Genomic DNA, 21,989 nt, shown 5'->3' with positions numbered 1-21,989 from the left:
CAATTAATATCCCTATTTTCATCAATGTCTTGCTGTGTAATCTCATGACTGTAATACACTGACACTGCTCTTGTATTACATTCATGAGCTCACCTAGTCTGTGGACAGAAAGAGCAGTCTCATAGGCTGTCCCACTTGGCATTTTTTGGCATTGATCAGCTTGACTTGGCCAAAAAATTGTAGCATCAGTGAGACCTGGTTGACAGAAAATGATACAGTTATGGGATAGAATGTAAAGGGTATTAAATTTTCAGGGAGGATAGAGGGAATAGGAGAGGTGGTGGGTATTGCTGGTGATAGCTGAAGAACAACAATCAAAAAATTAGAAATTAAAGAGGATTTTAAGTCAGGGAAGATAGTTCATTTGAAGCTGTCTGGTGTGAGATAGAGGTGTTGTATCGGAAAAAGTGCTGATTCACTATTGGTGAGTCATCCTGCTTCCGATCCAACATACATAATGATTAGATCTAAGGATAAGGACATACTTATGCCTCCAGAAGAAAAGCTAAAAAGATAGTGTACATATGCTCACTCAGAAGTATGTCTAACCATCTTTAGTTGTAAATATTAAGTGATTTTGAGAAGCCCATAATTAAAGTTGATAATGTCTGTGTAAAAATTAACAAGGGAAAATTATGTATCAGTACTGAAATGTTATTATTAGATGTACATAAGATGATATATGTATTAGAGCCATGTCAAAACAGTTCGGAGTTGCAGTGACCAATCGGCCACCGCTATGAGCATGACGTGGTCATCGAGAGAGGGCGCTCGCATTTACAATATAAGGTCCGGCGGGAGATTTAATCGCTTTCTTGTTTTCTGTTCCTGCATTCCTGATCCAATTCCTGGATAGCTGTGGAAGTTTACCGCCGGCACCCAGCAACAATCTTCCAGTTGCTGTACGTGCCGTGCCGAGTACATGCAAAGAAGGAATGAGGTTGGAATTCCAGTAAAGAGCCGTTGGTTAGTTATGCCAACATGTAGTCAGCAAAAGGTGAAACTTTCGAAGATGATAGAAGTAAGTCGCAGATGCCATGAGAATACGTGGTGAGAAAATGCGGAAGTGTAATCAGGGAAGTCTCAGCAACTCCGTGAAAAGGCAAGAATGGTAATGTACAAGTTTTCATACTCATTTTGAATAGTAACCAAAGAAGGAATAGGAACCAGGGAATTAAGGAGCTCCACATAATTAACTTTCATATAATACCTAAAGGACTGTTTTTTGGACCAATCTGTCTATGTCTAATAAGCTAGTGTCACTCTAAGCTTATGCTGAGAAAGGAACCAAACGTTCGAACTGTTTATTTTGGAAGAAGCATTTATGATATTATGTTAGAAATTAGCTTGAATATTAACTAAGTTGGGGGAGGATAAAGCCTGAGCATAAATAAGAATATTATCCCATGTTAAATTAAGGATTGTATATAACTATGTGCATGTATTGTTTTTATATGTGGGAACTGAGCAGCTCTGTGTGAATTAACTGAGTCTGAACATAGTAACACAAAAGAAAGTGTGGGACTGTTAGAATAAATTTAGGAGTAGATATTTTGGATATCCTAACATAAAAAGGGGCAGGGGAGGAGTTCAGACTCTTTACTATTGAAATTACCATTTAAAGTGTATATATGTAAGTATTTAAAATAAATGTATTTCTTTAACCCAAAGTTCATGAGTCTGTCGTTTTCTGAGATTTGAATTACCACTTATTAAATTTTCGGACCTGCATGAGTAAAGGGGGAATCCATTGCCATAAGAAAAAGGAGAGGACCACGACTGCAAATCACGTGATCCCTTTAATATTTTGAGTTGTTTAATTGCGTATCAGAATTCAGTTGCTGGCTGGCGCAGTCGTTTTAAACAATTATAAATTTGTCAGCAACGGAATAGCTGATGTCTTAAAGTAATAGATAACAGAAACTGCAGAATATAATATAAAATAAAAGGGACAAAAACACCAAGAGCAAGATGTAACAGAAGCTAATTGAACAAAACTTGTTGTTAGTTGCTGCTGCTGTGGACCGGGGGTGGAGGTCCACAGGAAAATGTAGATGCCGTGTATCGGCAGATTAGCACAATGAGTGCAGACCATTCAATTATTACAAGCGTCTTCAACTATGGGGACATAAATTGGACATAAATACAGTTGCTAAGGACATGTTATAGGGGGGACCAGGAGTTTGAAAGTATTCAATCTGGTAATAGCATCAGAAGATATAGCTGCCATAACCAGGGTAAACACTCTGCCTTTAATTGGGGAGAGTGATCATGCAGTCTTGTTCTGAGAAGTTGCTAAACATGTGGAACTTTGTCGGGAAAAGCTTTATGTTAAACTATAAAGCTAATAATTATGACAGACTTAGAAGGCATCTGGAAACAATGACATGATTTTTTGTGAGAAGCATTATCAGACTGCATACCCAGGAGGTCAGGAGGGTAAACCAAATGGGGATTAAGTGAATTGAGTAGAGATGTAAAGAAAGAGCTGTAAAAAAAGAAAACAGTGGAGGGAATATAAAGAAAAAGTTTATCAGCATACTCATGAGTAGTGCAAAATGCAAGCAAAAAGAGTAACTGGTATGATAAGAAAGGGCGAATCAGATTATGAGAGAAAATTAGCTGAGCAGGCTAAAGTAAAATCTAAGAGTTTTTTTTTTTTGTTGTTGTTGTTGTTTTAATTAATATATAAGTATTCAAAAAATGTTGGTTAAAGGTAAAATCAAACAGTTGGTGGATAGGGATACAATACTATAGTGGGTAGCATTTGTAAAGAGTAGGTTCTTTCTTAGAAATTTATTTGCATTTTATAATAAAGTGACAGCAGAATTGGGTAAAGGAAATGGCTACACATTGATACTGCTGTACTTTGCAAAGGCACTTGACAGACTAGCACTTGGAAAACTGATACAAAAGTTGGAGCAAACGGATATGAAGCATGGATAGGGATGCCTGACAGACATCAGAGAGTAGTATATGGTTGTGTGAAATCTAGGAGAATGAGGGTGACTAGTGGAGTACATCAGGGTTCAGTACTAGGATTATTACTATTTAATGTGTATATCAGTGAGATAGGAAAAGATTTAAGAAGATGTTCAGTTGTTTGCTGATGATACTAAACTGAGGAGAGCAGTAGTTGATAAAGGTGATGTAGGTATCCTTCAGGATGATTTAAATAAATTGGCATTGTGGGAAAAGTATAAGAATTGTCAATTTAATGTTGCAAAATGTAAGATTGAAAGGTTACATACTTCAGGTTGAAAAGATTACATACTTCAGGTTGAAAAGATTACATACAGTGTATCATATTATTGGATTGCAGTAAATTGATGAGGCTATGGCCTTGGGGATAATGGTGGACAGAGTTGAATTTCAGAGGGCATATTGCAAAATTTGGTAAAATAGCTCAAAGGATTATTTGGATGTTGAAAATGTGCTAACAAGTAAAGATCAGGAAATTATTATCCCTCTTTATAAGGATATGATTTGGCCACATCTTGACCACTGTGCACAGATTTGGTCATCTGGATTTCTTGGGGACCAGGAGGTGGTAGAGAGGATTTAGAGATGAGTAACTAAACTGGTGACAGGTCTGTGAAATGCTTCCTGTAAGGATAGGTTGATTGAAAGACAAGAGGAGACATGATAGAAACTTATAAAATATTAAAGGGGTTTTATAAAATTGATGCAAAGGAAATTTTTCAGTGTGTGACAAATAGTAGTAGAACTAGGGGTCGTCTGTGAAAGTTGTGTAAGGATGTGCAGTCTAAGTTTTTTGTGTAGAGAGTGGTGAATGAATGGAATGGATTTCTAAAATTGGTTGTGAGTGTCCTGACGGTGAATAAGTTTAAGGAGAGGTGTGATAAGTTTTGTGTGTATAAAGGTTGGTTTGGGTCTACCACAACAAGTCTCTGGACTCCATGGAGGTACCATATAATGAGAGTTAGTGTGGGAAGCGTGTTCAGTAGAAAAAATAACTAGCACAAATTTATTGATCTGAGTTACAGAGAGGAGAGGTGACCTCTGGTATTCTCTAAAGAACTGGTTTAGAAAAGATTGAGCATTGGTAGAATGAATGGCAAGGATATTCTGGTAAGTAGATGGATGATTTGCATTACATCATTGCTTATAGAAATACATCAGTACCTTTCTCTTTGATCATTGAAAGTAGGAAAAAAGGAAGTCAATTGCCGTTGCATACATTAATGCATTCGCTCTGGACTGAGTATCATGCCTTATTGCACTAGGGATTACAATACTGGTAAATAAACGGTTTACCAGCAAATGGAACAAAAATCCTTGAAAAATGCACCAGTAGTTCAATGTTTTCTGCTGGTATTTTGGTAAATTAAAAACATATTAATGTATGTTGTAATAATTTTATTGACTAATTTTGTAAAATATAGTTCCTTGTTTGAATAAATCCCTTATAATAAATCCCTGCTACTAATTGCTTGCAAAAAGTTAAGCTAGTTTGAGCATGGTTAGTAGTTGGAAGGAGATCAATCGTTTGATGCTGTTGGCACACTCTCCCTCGATGAGTCTTTGGACTCCCTGGAGGTGTCACATAATAATAATAATATTTTCACGAGTCTTTTCTACTCTTGTGGCTATGTAGCCACATGCTTATTAGCAGTTGACTACTTGCATTATTACCATAGATATCTTGTGATTAATACACATGTACTGTGTCTGGTGCAGGTTGTTTCAGGCAGGAACTCATTTCACCATATAACCTTTTTCTTTGGCATCTACAAATTTTTCACAAATTGTTAAATATATGTGGTATGCAGTTTCAGTTAGGTAGACATTTCAAAAAATAGTATTTATGAACAATTGTAATGGTATAGAATATTCTAAATGCAACATTATCTCATTTCAACTTAAAAAAAAAAGTAATAATTTGCATTTGAAAATTTACTTAAATTTATTTGTTTCTGTACTTAGTGAAGTATATATGAGTGAATAAATTTCCATTAGCAGCTACTTTGAAATAGGTTGTCATAACATTGTACTTAATTTAGTGTTTCGGTTATCTCTGATTACACTAAAGGGAGAGTAATCCACCATTTATCTGATCCTTCAGTTATCACAATGGCAAGTTCGATAAGTGAAGGGTTGGATAATTGAAGTACTATTGCATAAGGCTCTACAGAGAACTTGCATGCAAAGGTTAGATAATTGAAGGGTCGCTGTTTTGAAGGTCAGATAAATGGTAGATTACTGTAATTACTCTGATTGTTACTAAATACAGTATATTGGCTTTATATGTTGTATTTGTTGGGGGGAGTAGAGATACAGTCCTTATGGAGGCAGTTGAATGTAAGAATGAATATAATATGCCAGAGCAAATAAGGACAACAAATCTGAGTGGAATAGTTAATATAAGGCATCAAGGTAGGGTTGGGGCTAATGGGGGTCTTAAATTCATGTACACTAATACTAGGAGTATTAGGAACAAGAAGGAAGAGTTTTTGGCCATGGTTGGCACTTCCAGACCACAGGTTATAGGTATTAGTGAAACATGGCTGACTGTAGATGATATAACTAGTGGGATTGAATGTGATGGGTATAGTGTGTTCAGGAATGACAGAGAGAATAAAATGGGGGGAGGAGTATTGCTGATGATAGCTGATGAGCTCCAGCCAAGGAGAATAGAAGTTGAATTGCAGGATAGAGAAAAGAGCACATTTGAGGCCATTTGGTGTGAGATTGTGGCTAGCAGAACTAAATATACAATTGGGTGCTGCTATAGACCAGGTGATGGAAAAGATGGTGGTGACAGTATGCACAAGCAAATAGAAGAAATGAGTGGAAGGAGGGTGATTATTATGGGAGATTTCAACTATGGTCGCATTGATTGGAGTGAGGAGAGGACACACGGGAGGAAGGAATTGGATTTTATGCAGTTATTAAGGGATAACTATCTGCGACAGCATGTAATGGAAAATACTAGGGGTCAGAGAGTGCTTGACCTAGTAATTACATCTGAGGATTTGGCTGTAACAAATATGACCACATTGCCACCAATCAGTGAGAGTGATCATAGGGTCTTAACTTGGGAGGTGGCTAAAGGTGTAGAATTTTCAATTAAGACAGGGTACATGTGGAATTATCGGGCTGGAAAGTATGACATGCTTAGGAGTTTGATTGGTTCAGTGCCATGGCATGTACAACTACAAGGACTAGAAGTTGATAGTGCATGGGAGGTAGTTAAGAAGTGCTTGCATGAAGCAACGGCTGACTGTATACCTAGAGTCCGAATAATAAATCAAGTAGGGGTTAAATGGATGAATAACACCATTAAGCTTGAGTTGCAAAGAAAGAAACAACTATGGAGGGAATTTAAGGAGAAGGGTGACCGGCAGGCACATGAACGGTATAAAGCGCAGGCCAGAAGGGTGACGAGTGTGGTAAGAAAAGCAAAAAAGGATTATGAAAGAACATTGGCCATGCAGGCTAAAGAGAATCCTAAACAGTTTTTTAGATATGTAGCAAGTAAAAGGAAAAATGTACATGGCAGATTGATTTTAAAGAATGCTGATGGTAGGGAGGTAACTGAATCAGTTGAGATAGTTGAGTTACTGAGTGAGCACTTTGCAAAAGTATATCATCCAGGTGGTGACATTGCAGAAACGAATAAACCAGTAGATTATACAGGAATTGTGGTTAATGAAGTGGAGGTGAGTAGTCTGTTGCATAACCTCAATGTCAATACATCTGTGGGATTGGATGGTATACCAGCTCGTGTTGTACGAGAAGCAGCTAAAGAATTGTCACTACCCTTGACCATTTTGTTTAATTTGAGTCTCGGGTCTGGGTTAGTCCCGAGGGGGTGGAAAGAGGGGAAAATAGTTCCACTGCATAAAGGTGGTTCCAAGACTGCTGTTGTAAATTACCGACCGATTAGCATATCAGGAATCATTGTCAAGGTCTTAGAGAAATTAGTCAAGAAAAGAATACAGGATTGGATAGATGAAAATGGGATATTGTATGGGGGACAACATGGTTTTGTGAAGGGTAGATCATGCCTCAGTAACTTGCTCACGTTTTATAACACAGTGACGGCTGAACTGGATAGGGGTAATGGGTTTACAGTGATACTACTGGACCTTGCCAAGGCCTTTGATAGGATACCACATGGAACCCTAATCAGTAAACTGGAGCAGATGGGTATAGATATAGGGTTGGTGAGATGGATAAGAGGGTGGTTGAAGGAGAGATATCAAAGAGTGGTTTATTCAGGAGTGGAGTCTAAAAGACATCTTGTGACTAGTGGAGTGCCACAGGGCTCTGTTCTTGGACCACTGCTTTTCAATTTGTTCATCAATGATATTGGAAAGGATCTGAGAGGAAGTGTTCACTTGTTTGCTGATGATGCAAAGTTGGGTAGAGCAATTGTGAGTGCACAAGATGTCAAAATTTTACAGGATGATTTGGATAGTTTGGAGGACTGGGCTAGGAAAAATGGATGTCAATTTAATGTGGCAAAGTGTAAGGTTATGCACTTTGGGGTGAAAAGAATAGCAGCAGTATATCGCATTGGTGGAATCATACTCCAGGAGATTGATGAGGCCAGGGATTTGGGAGTGTTGGTGGATAGGGAGTTGAAGTTTAGGGGGCACATTGCAAAAGTAACTAAAACAGCTCACCAAATCACTTGGCTTCTGAAAAATACTTTAACATGCAGAGACGAACAAGTTGTTGTTCCTCTGTATCGAGCCTTGATAAGACCCCATCTGGACTTCTGTGCCCAGCTATGGGCACCAGGGTTTCTTCGTGATGGGGAGGAAGTGGAGAGGGTCCAGAGACGAGTGACCAAGATGATAGCAGGTCTGTGGAATGAACCTTATGAGAATAGGTTGAAGATTTGTGGGTTGCAGAAATTGGACGATAGGCGAAGGAGGGGTGATATGATTGAGACATTCAAATTACCGAGGGGTTTTTATAAGATTGATCCAGAAGATATTTTTGAAAATATGACTGGTGGTGGGAGGACTAGGGGCCATGCATGGAAGCTGGGCAAGAGCGTGGTTGACAAGGATGTTAGAGCTAGGTTCTTTACTTGGAGAGTGGTAAATGAGTGGAATAAGCTTCCAGAGTCTGTTGTGGGTCTACGACCATGAATGAGTTCAAGGCAAGGTATGATAGATACTGTGTGAATGTTGAATAGTTGTTCTTGACATGATGTTAGGGCCTCCCTCGATGAGTCTGTCGACTCCTTGGAGTTTCCCGGAACAATAATAATAATAATAATAATTTAATGCTACAGTAAAATTGTTTTGCTTGCAGCGACACAGCATGGTTCATTTTCAATAATAACTTTTTATTATTGGTTAGTTTAAATATACGAACAAATATAGTTTTTTCTCCTGGAGACTTGGGTTTTTCATTCCTCAAAACAGGAAAACTGGCACCATGAACACACACATGCAGGCATAAAATATTTGCCCTTGGAGGGATGCAGCAGAGGAGTAGCATACCAGCTGGACTAAAATGCTGTGACCTCTAATCAGGGAACACTACTCATCTTGGGGGATGGAATTGAGCAAACTTGATGTTAATAAGGCTGTGGGACTTGACGAGATATCACCACATATTTGAAGGAATGTGCCAGAGAATCTTGCCTTCCAAAGTAGTGGAAGGAAAGCAAGATTTTTCTGCTTTATAAGAGATGACAGAACTTGATCATCAGATTATAGGCCACTGTCTGTCAGGTGTTATGGTTAAAATGTTGGAGAGGCTAGTGAGAACTGGCATTCAGAATTGGGTTGACAACAGTAGTATTATCTTTGATGGACAGCATGGATTTGTTAAAGGGAAGCCATGCTTTAGTAATCTACTTGCCTGTTACAATAAGGTGATGGCTGCATTGGACAAAGGAGGTGGATACACACTAGTGTACTTAGATTTTGCAAAGACTTTTGATAGATTACCACATGATAAGTAGATAGTCAAACTAGAGCAGATGGGGAGTTGGATATTAGATTAGTGAATTGGATTGGAGATTGGCTATCTGATAGATATCAGTAAGTTGTGTATGAACTTACTGAATATACAATGGAACTTTCTGGTTCTATTGTATAAGGTCTTGCTTAGGCCACAGGAATACTGTGCACACATTTGGCCACCTGGTTTTCTATGGGACAGAGTGATATTGGAAAGGGTCCAGAAGCAATTGCCTAAGGTAGTTTCTGGTCTCTGGAATGTTGAGTGTGAAGAAAGGTTAAGAAAATGCAATTCACAGAATCTAATGGATAGGAAGAGGAGGGGGTGATATGACAGCGACATGCAAGTTGGTAAAGGGTTATTATAGGACTAATATTGAAGAGGTTTTTCATAAAATGGGGGAGTGGAGGAAGAGGTCATCCCTGAATGCTGTATAAGGAGGATGTAAGCAAGGGAGTGAAAAGCGAGTTTTTTTGCATGGGAAGGTTTGAATGATTGGAATATATTGTCTGTGGTTTGAAACATTTTAAGACCTGGTATGAACTGTGTGTGTGTGTGTATGAAAAAGGACTTTCAGTGTGAATCTTTGACTCCATGGGAGTGGTCTTAGGATAATAATAATGATATAATAATATCCTGGCCTCTCAAAAATAATCAAGAAACTAAAACTTCTCCTTTATTTGAGGTTATAACACTGTTCGAATTTATGAATAAAAATAATTAATAGGTCACAGGCTCCAGTTATGATCTTTGAATTATTCATAAATCAGAACAGTGTTAAGGTTCATTAGCTAGACCTACACTTATTCAGAAAATTAGTTGTGAATTATATGGATCATCAGTCATGTGGAATTATCCTTTCCCTTTAATATTCCAGAAACATAAACACTACTCTCAGTGCTGATGGTTAGGTTCAATTGCTTCTTTGCAAGTTTCAAGCAATGAGTTAAAAATCTTGTTAAAAACTAATCTCAGTATTATGACCCTTTGTCCATGTTTGTACAGTCAAGTTATTCCATTTGACAAAGTAATTTATGCTTGCAGAATGGAGGTACAGAAATGGACTCACCACTTTAGCCCTTCCACAATTTCAGAATTCACATGGAATACCTCGAACAAGAAAAGAAAGAAATTCATCTATTCTCATACTGAAAATACAGTGTAGTATAGACACATCTACAGTACATTTATTAATTTACAATGGCTCCTAGATAATCAACATATTTCTCGGCTATTTTATCACCCAGCATAAATCTCTTCAATTTACATAGAGTTGAGAGTATCCAATTATTAGATGTCATCATTATTCATCTGTCATCATTGAACCTGCATTTTTCATGCATGAAAAAGCATTCTCTATGGTAAGTATATGCAAAAATTTGTACCTTTCCTTGCTAGAAAAGTTAGAAAATTTTCATTATAAAAGTAGCTGTACCATTTTTAACAATAACCCTTAAAAGGAGGATCATGGTTTCATATTCTAAAGGCACAGCAAAGAGCTAACTCAAGTCAAAGCAAATTCATATCTGATATAACAGTCTGAATAGTGTTCATTATGTGGAATATTTGGAGACAAAAACACATGTTAGAGCAAGTACTTACACTCCAAAAAAATAACACTCATGTTTCGAGCTCTATATCAAGGTCATCAAGTGTGTGTGTGTGTGTGTACACGCACACACAGTTGACCCTTGAACAACGTGGGGGTTAGGTGCGTCGATCCCCTGCAGTTTTCGAAAATCTGCGTATAACTCTCCACAAACTTAACTTCTAATAGCCTACTGTTGCCTTATCGATAACATAAACAGTAGATTAGCACATGTTCTGTATGGTATGTCATCGTCATCTGAGCAATTCAAGTATAGGCTTTTTATGTCCTGTTCCTGCTCTGCAGATGAAGTTGGTCTTTCCATCTTAGTCTTGGACACCACGGTCTCTTCTTCCTGTAGGTTTATATGCTAGTTTGGGAATCCTATTGTTATTCATCCTTACTATGTGGTGTAGCCAATTTTGCTGATATTTCTTGTATGATGTTCTTTATATCTAATCATTCTCTTATTTCTGTGTTTTTCTTGTTATCTAATCTAGTGAGTCCCAGGAGAGGTCTTATAAACTTCATCTGTGCTGCTTCCAATCTTTGTCAGTTTCTTTGTTTTGGAATCCAGGTTTCACTTCCAAATTTGAGAGGTCATATTATGTAATCTTAATTGAGTTTCTTTAGTCATTTGTTTTCCAAAATTTCCTTTAATTATGCCATTCGTTCTATTGTAAATTTATATTCTTGCTTCCAATTGTGAATCGGTATTGTATTGCAAAATTATATTTCCTAATTATCTGAATTCTATAACTTGTGTTATTTTATTGTTAAGCATAATTTTGACATTTCGAATGGTGTTTCCACACATTGCCATTGTTTTTGTTTCAGATATTTTCATTTTAAATTTTTTTGCTATTTCATTTTGATGGTTAGTTGCAATTTAGAGTTTATCTTTCTGAATTTGAAATTAGTACTTGATCATCTGCATAAAGTATTGTATTTAGCTGTTTATTATTTGTTAGTTTAATTCCATCTTTGACAGTTGTTTTCCATTCTTTTAGGATTCTGTTTATATAAATGTTGAATAGGACTGGGGATAAGCCACAAACCTTGTCTTACTCCTTTCTTTATAGTTATAGGTTCTGGTAATATTCCATTTGCAAATTTGATGCCAATTTTTGTTTCTCTGTATAGAGCTTTTATTGCTTTAATTAATTTAGGAGGTATTTTATTGTCTTGTAATATTTTCCAGAGTAGATTTCTGTTCAAGTTATCATATGCCTTTTTGTAGTCAATAAATAGAAGAAAAGCAGGCAGGTTAAATTCTTTTCTTTTTTTTTTTCTATGATCTGTTGCATTGTGAAAGAGGCATCTGTGCATCCTCTTCTAAAACCACACTGTCCTTCTTCTAAATAATTTTCTGTGTTTAATTAGTCTGTTCTTTAAGATGTTTCCATGTAGTATAGATGCTGTTATTAAGAGAGTAATGCCTCTGTAATTTCCACATTTGTCCTTGGGACCTTTTTTTGTGAATATTTATTACTACTCCAGTTTACCATTCTTTTGGGATCTTTTGATATTTCTAGATATTATTGAAGAGTTTAAGTAGATTTTCTTTTAAGCTATTGTCTGTATATGTATCAACGCATATTCCATCCAGGCCTGGGCTTGTTCTATTTCTTGAGTTTTTTTAATTATTTTTCTAATTCTTCCATTACTATTTCTTCTGTGCTTTCCTGTATATCGGTATCTTCAATTTTGTGAGTTTTGTCTTTGTTTTGTATTTCTTGTTTTTCATTCCACAATATTTTATAGTGTTCTATCCAATCCTCTTTGGAAATTAGATTATTTCTTAATTGTCATTTTCTGCTGTTTGTAGTTGTCTGAAAATTTTAAAACATATTCTTTGTGGTCCAGTGATATTCTGCTCTAATGATTTAACATATTTACTCCAATCTTCTCTGCATATACTTCTGGAACACTTTCTGACTTCAGCCTGTAATGTCTTATATTGTGTATAGTCAGCAGTGCTTTTATTTTGCAGATAGATTTTAAAAGCCTGTTTTTTTCTCTCGATTAATTTCTTTAAGTCATCATTCCAAATTCTGAGCCATTTTTTTGTTTTTCCTTCATTTGTATCCTAAACTTTCCTTTATATTTTTCCAGTCAGTTTCAATATTGTTTGTGGTTGGTTTTATTTTATCTCTTATTCTGCTTTTATATAAGTTTCTAATACTCTCCTGTTCTAGGAGAGTATTAGAAAAGTTAAAATTGTTTATTTGGTGTTCGTTCGTTATCTTTTTTCTTTTGAAGTATGTGGTCCTTTTTATGAATTCAAATTTGCTTTCAACTAACATGTGATCACTATCAATTTCGCTCCCTCTAAATATCCTTGTACCCATGATATTATTATTTAGTTTGTTGTTAATAATAATGTAATCTATTATTGATTTTGTTCCTCTTGCTTCCCATGTGTACTTATGTATATTTCTATGCCTGAAGAAAGTATTGCCGATTTTTAGATTGTTAAATATGCAGAAGTCTCTTAATAAAATTCCATTGTTATTGATTACTTATTCTCCCTCTGATCCGATGCATTTTGTTATTGGGTTATTTCCCACTCTAGTGTTGAAATCTCCCATCAAGATTGTTGCTTCATTTTTATTTGTTTCATGAATACATTCCTGAAGTTTTTCGTAAAATTCTTCTCTTTTCCATCTACTAGTGCACAAATTCCGAAAATATTGAATGTTTGATCCATAATATTCATTCTAACTTTAATTATTCTGTCTGATACCCAGGTATAATCTAAAATTTTGTTTTTCCATTTTTTATTAATCCAAATTGTGCAATCCCGGATGAAGTCCATTTGTCTTCTGCAACTCCAGAGAAGATCATGACATAATCTTCTAGAATTTGAGATCCCTTCTTTTTCTTTTTTGTCTCAGTTATTGCTATTATATCAGTGTTTCTATTTTTTAGTTATCTGTTTAGCTCATCAATTTTGCGTGTGATTCCACAGACATTCCAAGTAGCTATTTTTAATTTTTCAAAGAAGTCCCTGTCCATTAGCTGGGTCAATTCTGATTAAATCCATCACATTTTTTTTCTTCAGAGCTTTGCGAGTAATTTGAAATTCCCCCCGGATAGGCTACCAACCTTTCGCAGGGTGAGTTCAGTGGTGGGGTTGCCATCACTGAACTCTGAACCTGCCTTGTGAGAGGGAAAGCAGACTCCCACTGCGTGAGATAGAAAAAAGTATATGTGTGTGTGAAAGAAAATCATAAAGAAGTGAAAATACATTTACAGTACTGTATTTAATGATACAGTAAATTTACGTCATTTGTTTACAAGATGAATTGTATGTCTATCGGTACCTACATCAATATTGTCTTATATGATACAAAACAATGTAGATTTTATATATATTACTAACACTAGACATCAAAAATGAAAAGACAATGTGAAAAAGAAATTCATATTTATTTACAGGTATAACGATTCATGCATTGATATCGAAGAAGCAGCAGTATGATTGGTTTGTGGTAGACTAGTGCAATCGATACGATTGCTTCGCGGTAGTGAAGTACACTAATGAATGAATTGTTATAAAATTTTATTTTGTGCTAATTAATTAATTTAAGTAATTAATAACAGTTAATTTTATGCAGTTATGTAACGATGCATCTTTACATTTGTTTACAATTCTCTCGACTGCAAATGGCTATGCATGGTCTATAAGTGTTTATGTGCGTAAGTTTTAATAAATATCAACTTTTTATAATAGATTTGTGTATATTTTATGGTAGTAGTAAATGATAAAATAGACTAGTATCTACATATATTTTATACATTCATAACATACCTAACTTTTTCTTAATTTTTTTGATTTTTATAAGCTACAGTTCATCTGCGAGTTTTTTCAATTGTTGCAAATCTTCAAAACATTTCTAATATATTTATTCATAAAAAACTGCATATAAATGAATCCACACTGTTCAAGCCTACTTTCTTCAAGTGTCAACTACTGTGTGTGTGAACTAAAACACAAGCTACATCATAGTACAGATAAGTAAGCCATAGTATATCTTATTTGTTAACTGTTTACACTAGCCTGACCTCTGGTGAGTGAAAGAAAGAGGGGAAAAGTAAAATTTTTAAAAATAGTTTTAATCAAAAAAGTATCATAAACTAAAAATGATAAAAAAAAAATTAACATTTGAACTACATCAATTGCTACTGTACAGTCCAGTTATCTTTAGATTCTGTCCTTTGATCTGGTTTTCTTGTGTTGGGGTTATGCCATCTTGTTTTCCTATGTTCTTTATCTGAATGTTGTAGATGGGTTTTCCAACCTTAGAATTGCTATAATTCGAACCATGTTTAGGTGTAGTGTAAGACTTGGTGCCTTTCAGTTAATTCTGTGATTACATGTTTGGAGTACATGATGGAAAAGGCCTGTTTTTGTGAGTTAATATAAGATTTGTCAGCAATTTCTTGAAGGTGGAAAATGCTAGTAATCATACTGGCTTAAAGAGTTGATTGGTCTTATTAAAATCTAGAAGTGCAAGAATTTGTGAATCTTTCTTCTCCAGCAGGACTGTCACAAAATATTTAACTATATAACTTAAACAAGTAGACATCAATTAACCAGCCTTATGTTATGTTATTCTCCACGTATTCTTATTCATAGTTGTCAAGAAATGTATTCAGTTCTTAACCACCTATACTGTCATATTAATAGCAAGCTTAGCATCAATGCTTCATGCTGCATTATTCTTTATAACATTTTCAGAATTCTTGTAATTTTCTGTTTCTCTTCATAAAATTAATGTCTGCAAGCACAGATGATTGAAAATATCATCTGTGTATTTGAATAGGTGGCATTTTTTTATCATTAATGACTTCGACTTGTGGATAAGAAGATAAATGAGAATGATAGCAATATACCATTTTTGAATTTGTAATTTCCTCATTTCTTTTAATAGGCTAATGAAGTGGATACTAATTTGAAGACAAAAGTTGACCTGGGTTGCAATTTTTATGTTCAGGCTAATATGTATGTATATATTTTCATAATTTTTTTAATAATATTTGCTGATATCTTCTTCAAATTCCTGACATATATATCCTACAGAGCAGTGTTTCCCTAACTCTCAGTACCAGCATTGCCCTTGTAAAATTTGAGTAACTGGTGTACCCACTCTCAGTCAAAGGATTTGAGAGAAGTTTATAATAATATTTCATTCAGACATGAATAATTATAAAGGTGTTTATTTTTTAACATTTGTGTTATAATAAAGTACAAACAGAAATTTTTTAATTATTAAATACATTATTAGTTATACATATCCAATATACCCAGAGTAGACTCAAAAATTATGAAATTTATATTTTTAACTGTTTTTAACAAGTGATTTATATTAAAAAATTTACAAAATACAAAAGAAACACATTAATATTAATTAAATATTTTATTTATTATTTTATTTTAAAACTTCCTTGAAAAGTTAATTATAAGAATAGACCTGTACTTATATTTTACTGTAAAATATAAAATATTTTATATAAAATATATCTTTTATTTTATTATATCTGTGTTTTAATTTTCAACGGCATAGTTTTATGGCATCAAAATATAAAAGTAAACAAATTTAAAAATAACAAGTGCTTCATAACCCCTAAAGACCTTTCATGTATCACTCCAGTTTTGTCAGATCTTAGATTTTGGTCTACTACATCACTTCTAACTGCATCAATCATCCTATACCTTGATCTTTCTCTTGATCTTTTTCCTGCTATTATGGCATCAAACACCTATTTTGCTAACCTCTCCTTTGACCATACCACCAGAGAATAACTCTACTCACACATTCTTGAATACTAATAATATAGAGTTCACTCCAAATATTTACATTTTGAACATGATTTTGCCACTGATGCCATCTATCACTGCTCTAATTCTTCTCATAATTCTCATATTTTTGATCATGTGTTTTTATTCTAACCCACCTCTCAGATCCTTAAGTTGAAATGGATTTGAACACACTTTTGTGTACAGCTACTGTAGTATTTTATTTTCACTAATTTCTCTCATATTCCATATAAATTTATTTGGTTCACTCTCTGCCATACCAAATTTGCTAATCTGGTATGGAAGGGAATAAATTGCTGTCTATTTTCACATTTATTTCTCTTTCTTACCTAAGAATTGTGTCTAAATAGCTGAAATATTTTACTTGTTCTATAGGTTTCTCATTCAGGATGCAGCTATTGTTTTCAGTGTTCTTACTTTTCATATTCCATGTCTTTTATTGTTGATTTTCATGCCAAATTTCTTATAGTAATGATTCAATTTGCTTAAGAAATCCTGCAAACTTATTCTGGATTTCTTTTTGAACATAGCATCATCTGCATAAAGTAAAGAGCTGAGTTGAATATCTCCAGTTTTGGTGATCCTTAGGTTTAATGCCACTTTCCTTCATAATCTGATTATAGGAGTCATATATTAAATATGTTACTTTATGATCAAATGATGAAACATATTTATTCCATGCTCTATAAAAGGAAAAAAAAAAATTAAAAAAAAAGATTTTAGTCATTGCTTTTATTCCTTGCTTGATTGTAAATTGCTGAAGAACTAGGATTTTTCAGTGTAAAAAGATTCATTTTATTTATATTTATAAACTACTTCATTGTCCTTAACTGTGGAAAATTTTTTCTTCTGTTCACTAGCTAATTTCATTCAGTATAATGAGGTATAGGCTTGGATGCTGGTTTTGTTACAGTTTAATGGAATAATTACATCACAAAGAGGAATAATTAAATAGGTTTAATAATTTTAATATTTCATCTGTCACAGAGAAATCTTCAGGAATACAATGTTAATATTATACTAACACACAAGAAACAATAAGTGGAAGAAATTAGATTAGAATAAATGAAGACTAAAGTCCTATAAAGGCACACCCTCTATGCATGCTATTAGCTAACCTTAGATTTTGGGTGGGAGGCTTAAAAATTTCAGTTTCCCAAATCTTGGAAAGTTTAATACAACCATATTTATTAAGGTTAGGCTGTTTTTTAAGTCTGCTACTGATTCTAAAAAGAGTCTTTCACTGCAATGGAGCATGGTAGTTGTGAGTCAAAGTCAAATAATTGGGTGGAGACCGTCACATTGCCTTACAGGAATGTGGAGAACCTACTGGGGCTTCTGACCTTATTTCCAATTCTCGACTTCACACGATGCACCCCATTAGTAGGTATTTACTAGGTACTAAGCAAACGAGAATGGGCTGGCAATTTGGGACTTAGCCGAACAAATTGTGCTCTCTCTTGGCTTAAACCACAAATGTATAACGATGAGATGATATTTCATTTCATGCCGGCTGGGACATCTCCCAGTTAAACAAGGCCCCACTGTTTTTGTCAGGAAACCAGGGCAAACAGTGAAAAAAAAAAAAAGTCAGCTACTGGAACAAGCTGCAACTCAACATCTAGAAGAAGAAGAATAAACCCAACATCAGAAGAACTGAAAATAGGAACCATCAATATAAGGAATATTAATGGAAAGGAAATTGAAATTGTCATGTGTACATAATTGACATTATTGAGACAAAGAAGACAAAAACAGGTGAAATCTTACTAAATAAGTATAGGATGTTACATTCAGGCAATAATGATCAAGGAAAGGAAGGAGTAGTGATAGCATTCAACACCAAACATGAAGATAAACTTCTCGATTGTAAGACAGTTTCAAGTAGAGAGATGTGGTCACACTTCAAAATGGGTAAATAGACAATGAACCTTCTAAGGAAGAAGTGGAAGCATTTTTCGACTCCTTAGAACAGGCAGTTGACATAAAGGAAATGGAAAAGGTGGTCCTTGTTGGAGATCTGAACAACAGAGAGTAAGAAATGAATCACACCATATAGGAACGTTTTGGGAAAATTTAGAGAAAAGAGCAAAGCAAATAATAATGGTAAGTATTTGATGGATTTCTGTGCAGGACATGGACTAGTCATTACTAACACTATTCCAACATAAAGATGTCCACAAGTTCATGTGAAGAGAAGATGCAAGAAATAAGAAAAGCCTCAGTGACTACGTCATTGTGGACATGGTGGTTCAAAATACAAGATTGTATAGAGCAGCATTTCTCAACCTTTCTAAGCCGAAGGACCAGTAAAATTCCTAAAACAATTCTATGGACCACTAAGTTATGTAATTTGTTTAAAAACCTATGTGGAGATTACCAACATTTTGGAAAAACTGTGACATTTATAACATAATAAATCTAAAAGCATCTTTTGAATGAATATGGAGACACAATTAATTAAATTGGAAGTAAACGTGTATCATCATTGAACAAAGTTTTAATTTTTATTAAAGAAATAAATAATATGATTATAAATAATAAATAATATTCGGTTTTTCTAACCTATTCTACCAAACTGCCTACCCCCCCACACACACACTCTGCAGTTTTCGACATCGCAGACAGAGGAAAAGCCACAACACCCAGAAAAAGGTATGTGCAATTTTCTATTCCTTAGGCTACATATACTTTTTAGTACATCTAAACTCATAATGCCCTAAGAATCCATGAGTAAATAGCCAATGACATTCAAACAGGGGTACTCCTAAACTGAAACAGGCAAAATAGCTGTAATTATAATAGTTAAATAAAGAGGAGTAACATGGGAGTTTTCCCAGAAATAATATATATAAATAATATGATATAATTATGTTACTACTTACTTTTAATGTGATGGTTGAACTTCTCGGCTCTTGCAGAGTTGCTAGATATCTGGCTCAATATTGGTCAACTTCAATCGAAGATCGGCACACATACTAAGACGATTTCTGTATTTTGTTTGAAGGAGCAATGAAAATCCTTTCTCACAAAGATAAGTTGTAGAAAACAGCATGACGATTTTCAGTGCTTCTTCAGATAATTCGGGTGAGATCCAGAATCAAACCAAGATCACAGAATTGCATTTTAAGCCCACTGCCACTTGAAAGCTCAATTAACTGTTCTTTTTTTTTCGATAACAAAAGGTTGTTCTCGTGACTAAGCCTGAAATGGATCGCAAATCCACAGAAATTTCTTATCATTTAATCGAATAAAAGTTATATGCAAAATATGTTTCAAAATTCTGTTTCAAAGTTTTGAGGTGGTCACAAACACTTTCCAAAAACTCAGAACCAACAAAAATATCATTTTCCAGTAAAAAGGATTCCAATGTTGGAAAAGGTGCAAATTGTCTGTCTTTTACATAACTAATAACACTAGTTTTTTTCTCAAATGCCTTTATTTTGTCATAGATATCAAGAACAGTTAAAGAATTTCCCTGAAGGGAGGGATTTAGTTCATTTAATTTTGAAAAAATGTCTGAAAGATAGGGATAGTGTTGATAACCATGCTTCGTCAAGAAGGAGCGATGCAAAATCAGAATTATGTTCATTTACAAACAATAAAACTTCGTGCCTTAATTGAAATAGCCTTGTTAGTACTTAGCCCCTGGAAAACTAGTGAATTTCAGAATGAAGCAAAAGTTGTATATATTCACTGCCCATTTCATCGCAGAGTACTGAAAATAACCTGTTATTTAACTGTCAAGCCTTAATAAAATTAACTAGCTTTACAACGTTATATAGCACAGTTTTAAATTCTGGAGGCATACGCTTCCATATGTACCCAGTTCTTATCTGTAGCTACTTCCTTGATCGTAGAAACAACCCCACTACGCCTGCCTGTAAGGGCACGAGCTCCATCTGAACAGAGGCCCATACATTTTTCCCACTGGATCCCTTTGTATATTATGTAATTATTGATAGTGTGAAATATTTCTTCACCAGTTTTTCTGGGATCATTTGTAACATCAGTAGTCTCGTCTATTTGTAATGCATAATAAGTACTCTTCTTAACTCTTTCGATTAACTGAGATTCTACGTCACCAGCCATATCATTAATTCTGTAGCTACTAAAAGATCAACATCTTTTAGTAACTTGTTCTCAAACATAATTTTTGCTTCATCTTTTATAGCTGGAAGTAGTAAATTTTCCCTGATAAAATGAAGTTTCCCTGTTTTCCCAGTGTGCAAACTTAAGAGATAGGATGCTTCCAGTGCATTGCTATTAATGGAACCCATGACCGAAACTATACCTTCCTATGATTTAATGTCCCTAAGCATCGCTGAAAAAATTCATCATCATCATCATCAAATTCTTGCCATGTACCCTCAAGGGGTGTACAGGATATGACAGTACTACATGAAAAAATTACATCATTACTAACTTCCTATCTACAATTTTCCTCCAAATCAGTCTGTTACTTGTCAAGACTCCAACATTATCAGATCTTATATTTCTATCGTCTAAGGCACTTTGTACCGTATCAATCCACCTATATCTTGGTCTTCCTCTGGGTCGTTTTCCTGCCAACCTGGCAGAGAACACTTGTTTTGCTAATCTTTCCTCTCCCATTCTATTTAAGTGACCATACCACCTGAGATTAGCTCTGCTAACGCATTCCTGGATGCTGACAATGTCAAGTTCTTTCCTAATATCCTCATTTTTAATATGATATTGCCATTGATACCATCTGTTCACGCCTCTAATCTTTCTCAGGACTCTCATATCTGCGGTCTCTAGTCTTTGGTCAAGTGTTTTACTTCTGACCCAGCTCTCAGATCCATAAGTTAAAATTTGTTTGAACACTGTCTTGTATACAGGTAATTTAGTGTTCCGACTAATTTCTTTCTTATTCCATATGAATTTATTCAATTGACTTCCCACGATACCAGCTTTGCTGATTCTGTTGTCTATTTCTATATTTAATTTACCATCTTCAGTAAAAATTGTGCCTAAGTAGCTGAAATGTTTTACTTGTTCCACAGGTTCTCCATTCACAACACAGTTGACATTTTCAATGATTCTGCCTATTTTCATTGTCTTTTTATTGCTGACCTTCATACCATATCTATTACAACAGCTATTCAATTTAGTCAGAGAATCTTGCAGACTTGTAGCGGATTTATTTAGAAGTATAACATCATCCGCATAAAGCAAAGAGCTGACATTAACATCTCCAATTTTGATATCAGGTTTAATACCACATTCCTTCATACTGTGATCCATATAGATAATGAATAACAGATGGGATAATGTACATCCTTGTCTCACACCAGATTTAACATTAAACCATCTTCCTGTACTTCCTTCAATTCTAACTGCTGACTTACAACTCAAATAAAGACTAAGTATTGCTTGATATAATGCCCCATTGACACCATATAACTGTAGCGTATTGAATAGCTTCTCTCTTGGCACCTTGTCATATGCCTTTTCCAAATCGACAAAACTTAAATACAGATCTTTGTTATATTCCCATGCTTTCTCGACTATTTGTCGTAAAGTGAAAATCTGATCCTGACAGCCTCTATTTGGCCTGAATCCAGCTTGTTCTTCACCAAGCTTTTCTTCCACAATTCTTCTCAA

The 21,989-nt window shown here is 34.8% G+C and overlaps 1 protein-coding gene across 5 annotated transcripts in view; it reads left to right on the top strand.

Moving 5' to 3' along the window:
• Positions 1–21,989, top strand: part of Uxt (Uxt prefoldin-like subunit) — a 68,895-nt gene that overhangs the window by 21,328 nt on the left and 25,578 nt on the right. For all 5 annotated transcript variants that reach the window (XM_090414589.1, XM_090414588.1, XM_090414590.1 and 2 more), the window contains exon 4: positions 15,475–15,545. In XM_090414589.1, coding sequence (XP_090270715.1) covers positions 15,475–15,545 — 71 coding nt within the window. The remainder of the gene's footprint in view (positions 1–15,474; positions 15,546–21,989) is intronic.

Source organism: Typopeltis vanoorti, chromosome 25, assembly GCF_054136105.1.
Source record: "Typopeltis vanoorti isolate ZY-2024b chromosome 25, IOZ_Tvanoo_1.0, whole genome shotgun sequence".
Classification (NCBI taxonomy): domain Eukaryota; kingdom Metazoa; phylum Arthropoda; class Arachnida; order Uropygi; family Thelyphonidae; genus Typopeltis; species Typopeltis vanoorti.
Note: the sequence above shows the minus strand (reverse complement) of the source record. Positions and strands in the feature narration are given on the sequence as shown.